At 47.2% G+C, this 4,306-nt stretch overlaps 1 protein-coding gene across 1 annotated transcript in view; it reads right to left on the bottom strand.

The window, feature by feature from the left end:
• ankfn1a (ankyrin repeat and fibronectin type III domain containing 1a) overlaps window positions 1–484 on the bottom strand; it is a gene marked incomplete at both ends in the record, with an annotated part of 46,393 nt that extends 45,909 nt beyond the window's left edge. Inside the window, one exon of the mRNA XM_080840794.1 lies at window positions 317–484. Coding sequence (XP_080696920.1) covers window positions 317–484 — 168 coding nt within the window. The remainder of the gene's footprint in view (window positions 1–316) is intronic.
• Between the last annotated feature and the right edge of the window lie 3,822 nt (window positions 485–4,306).

Raw genomic sequence — 4,306 nt, 5'->3', positions numbered from 1 at the left:
TATTAAACTGCTCTTACACACACTGCACATTAAACTGCTCTTACACACACTGCACATTAAACTGCTCTCCAACACACTGCACATTAAACTGCTCTTCAACACACTGCACATTAAACTGCTCTTCAACACACTGCACATTAAACTGCTCTTCAACACACTGCACATATTAAACTGCTCTTCAACACACTGCACATTAAACTGCTCTCTCAAACACTGCACATTAAACTGCTCTCACACACACTGCACATTGCCCTGCCCCCCCCCCCCCCCCCCCCCACACACACACACACACACACACACATAGGGATCCACTTACGGAGGTTTTGCGTGATCGTCCGAAGAAGTAAACATCCTCGAAGGAGGAGTGGCCTCCCTTGAGCTTCTCTGATAGGTTGCGGTAGAGGCGCTTGGCGGCGTTGGGAGAGGCGGGGCCTGCTCCTCTCTTCCCGTGACTCAGCTGCAGGCTCTGCATCTGCTGCGTCATGCTGGCTGAGAACGTCCTGCAAGGACAGAGAAATAATGATTACATGCTCACTGAAGACGTCCTCAGGAGGAAGATATACAATGCAACACACTGACTGAGAACGTCCTGAGGAGGATGATATACAATGCAACACACTCACTGAGATCGCCTAAAGGAGGAAGACATACACCGCAACACACTCACTGAGAACGTCCTGAAGAGGAAGATATACAACGCAACACACTGACTGAGAACGTCCTGGGGAGGAAGATATACAATGCAACACACTCACTGAGAACGTCCTGAAGAGGAAGATATACAACGCAACACACTCACTGAGAACGTCCTGAAGAGGAAGATATACAACGCAACACACTCACTGAGAACGTCCTGAGGAGGAAGATTAACACACAACACACGTCCTGAGGGGGGAAATCGTCAACATACCACACTGGGTGTTTCTCAAAGATGATCATTGATGGCTGCGTTTCATAAATGCTACGTCATCGAACCCTGCAGAAGGACTGTTCCAATGTGTACCTTTTCAACGACACACAACTGCAAACTCATTAGACTGTTCCAATGTCTACCTTTTCAATAACGCACATCTGCACACTCGTTAGATTGTTCCATTGTTTTATTCTCTGAATGCTAGGAAGAGGTCTTGCCTGGCCTCTGAAGGACCCATCCCACCAAGGAAGCATCCTTGACTTTGAGAAACACCCAGCAACTGAGAACAATCTGAGGGGGAAGATATATATTGTAACACTCACTGAGAACGTCTTGAGGGGGAAGATATAAAACATAACACACTCACTGTAGACAATCTAAGGGGTGATTTAATCAACATAACACACTCACTGAGAATGCCCGGAGGGGGAAAATATACAACGTAACACACCCAATGAAAATGTCCTGGAACAACAACCAATAGAATACAGTGACTAAACATCTAAGAGGGACGATAATCAATGTAACACAGCCACCTTGAACATATAGTGTTGGGGAAGATGAGAATATCCAGGGGAAAATCTGCTAATGGCACACATTCAACTAAAACACATTTACTGTCAACAAGAGAATTAAAAGAGCACACTTGACTGAGAACACCCTCGCTAGAAAACTCTTGAGGCGGGGCAATTAAGAGAACAGGCCGTCCTTAGGGGTGGGATCGTTAATGAAACATTGTCACAGAGCAAGTCCAGAGGGGAAGGCAATTAAAGGAACACGCTCACTGCGGGGATCTGGAGGGAAGGCAATTAGTGTAACCCACAGACTGAGAATATCCAGGAGCACACTACACTGTGGAAAGCATTCTTTCACACTCTTCATCACAATACTGATGTCAATGCGCTTTATTGATCAAAGTGAAGAGAACTGTAAATAGAAGTACCCCAACACCCTCGGGGGGGAAGAACAGGAGCGGTGCGCACTCAGAAGGTCCTGGGGGGGAAAGACAAATGATGTGGCACTCTCACTGAGAGTGTTGAGGGAGGGAGGGCAATTACTGTAACACTCAAAGACTTCTTGCTGCCAAGAGCTGGAGGGAAAGCTATTAACGTAACACTCCCCTCACTCTACTGAGGCGAGGTACACTTCACATCACATCAACCAATCAGATCAGGCTACTAGCTCCCCAATCTAATCAACAGGCACAAGAAACAGAGACACACTGTTTTAGAACGTGGGCTTGCAAAAGGAACATCACGGTGCAGAATTACACCTCTCCCAAAAGAGTGCTCTGAGTAGTGTGTGTGTGTGTGTGTGTGTGTGTGTGTGTGTGTGTGTGTGTGTGTGTGTGTGTGTGTGTGTGTGTGTGTGTGTGTGTGTGTGTGTGTGTGTGTGTGTGTGTGTGTGTGTGTGTGTGTGTCTGTGTCTGTGTCTGTGTCTGTGTCTGACACACACACACACACACACACACACACACACACACAAACACACTGCCCATACATACATACACACACACACACACACACACACACACACACACTGCCCTTACATATACAATGTCACTCACTCAGGGCTAATCACCCTTCAAAGACATGGACACGCATGCACAGACATACTCTCACTCAAATTTGAATTAGATTGGCTTTATTGTCATGCCAATGTCATACTCCACTGCCAAAGCATTTCTCAGCAAAGAATTGAAGAGCAGTCACTCACTCAGAATGGCCAACTGCTCAAGCAGCGCACTACGCTCCCACAATGCTGTCCAAACAGGCAGCAGCTGCCAGTTATGATTGGCATACAGAGAAGCAGTGAGATGATCTCACACACACACACACACACACACACACACACACACACACACACACACACACACACACACACACACACCACACACACACACACACACACACACACACACACACACACACAGCCTCCTATCTCGGATGGTCTTCTCTCCAGTGATGCCTACATCCTCCATCCAAACATGATCATAGGATGTCACAGGGACAGAAAGAAAGGAGGACGGGAAACACAGAGAGAGAGAGATGGAGATAGAGATAGGGGGGGAAGAGAGAGAGAACAAGAGGGGGAGAGAGAGAGAGCAAGAGTAGGAGAGAGAGAATGAGGGGGGAAGAGAAAAGAGAGAGAGAGAAAGAGGGGGAGAGAGGGAAACAGAGAGAGAGAGAGAGAGAGAGAGAGGGAGAAATAGATACATATGTGGAGAACCTGTGATCTGCTCTTCAATTCTTTGTTTTCTGCTGAGAAATGCTTTGGCAGTAGAGTGTGACATTTTCATGACAATAAAACTAATTCATTCAAATGTTAGTGAGAGTATGTCTGTGCATGCGTATGCATGTCTGCGTGCGTGTGCGAGTGTGTGTGCGAGAGTGTGTGTGTGTAACGTAATGTAATAGCCAGCCTGAATCGATGCAGGCGGAGCAGTCAGAGAATGGCAGTGGAATGGCAGCAGCCAGCCTAATTAAAAGCCATATTGATCCCCGTCACACACACACACACACACACACACAAACTCTCACACACACAAACTCTCTCACACACACACACACACACACACACACACACCCTCCCAGACCACCACACCAATACACACACACACACCGCCTCCCAGACCACCACACCAACACACACACACACACACACACACACACACACACACACATACACCCTCCCAGACCACCACACCAACAAGGGGCCGCAGGGGCAAACATTTAATCAAGAAAACATCCAGCAGTCCAGCTCTGTGTGATGGGGAGACAGAAGAAAACCACCTCACCCACCCTAGGACAATATGAGGAGAAAACCACCTCACCCACCCTAGGACAATATGAGGAGAAAACCACCTCACCCACCCTAGGACAATATGAGCAGAAAACCACCTCACCCACACTAGGACAAAATGAGGAGAAAACCACCTCACCCACACTAGGACAATATGAGGAGAAAACCACCTCACCCACACTAGGACAAAATAAAGAGAAAACTACCTCAACCGCACATTGACAACATGAGGAGAAAACCACCTCACCTACATGATGACAATATGAGGAGAAATGGCACCTAACACATTCTCACCATGTGTATCCCCTATTTATACTCTGGTGTCTGTTTCAAATGTATGTTGTTACAGGGACCATATGGGGACAACTAGCACCTAAATCACACATGAGGGCCATATGTGGGGACAACCGGCACCTAAAACACACATGAGGACCATATGGGGACAAGTAGCGCCTAAATCACACATGAGGACTATATGGGGACAACTAGCACCTACATCACACACAAAGACCATGTGGGGACAAGTAGCACCTAAATCACACGTGAGGACCATATGGGGACAACTAGCACCTAAAAAACACACATGAGGAC

Source organism: Sprattus sprattus (genome assembly GCF_963457725.1).
Source record: "Sprattus sprattus genome assembly, chromosome: 6".
Taxonomy (NCBI): Eukaryota; Metazoa; Chordata; class Actinopteri; order Clupeiformes; family Clupeidae; genus Sprattus; species Sprattus sprattus.
This window is presented reverse-complemented; position numbering and strand designations above follow the sequence as displayed.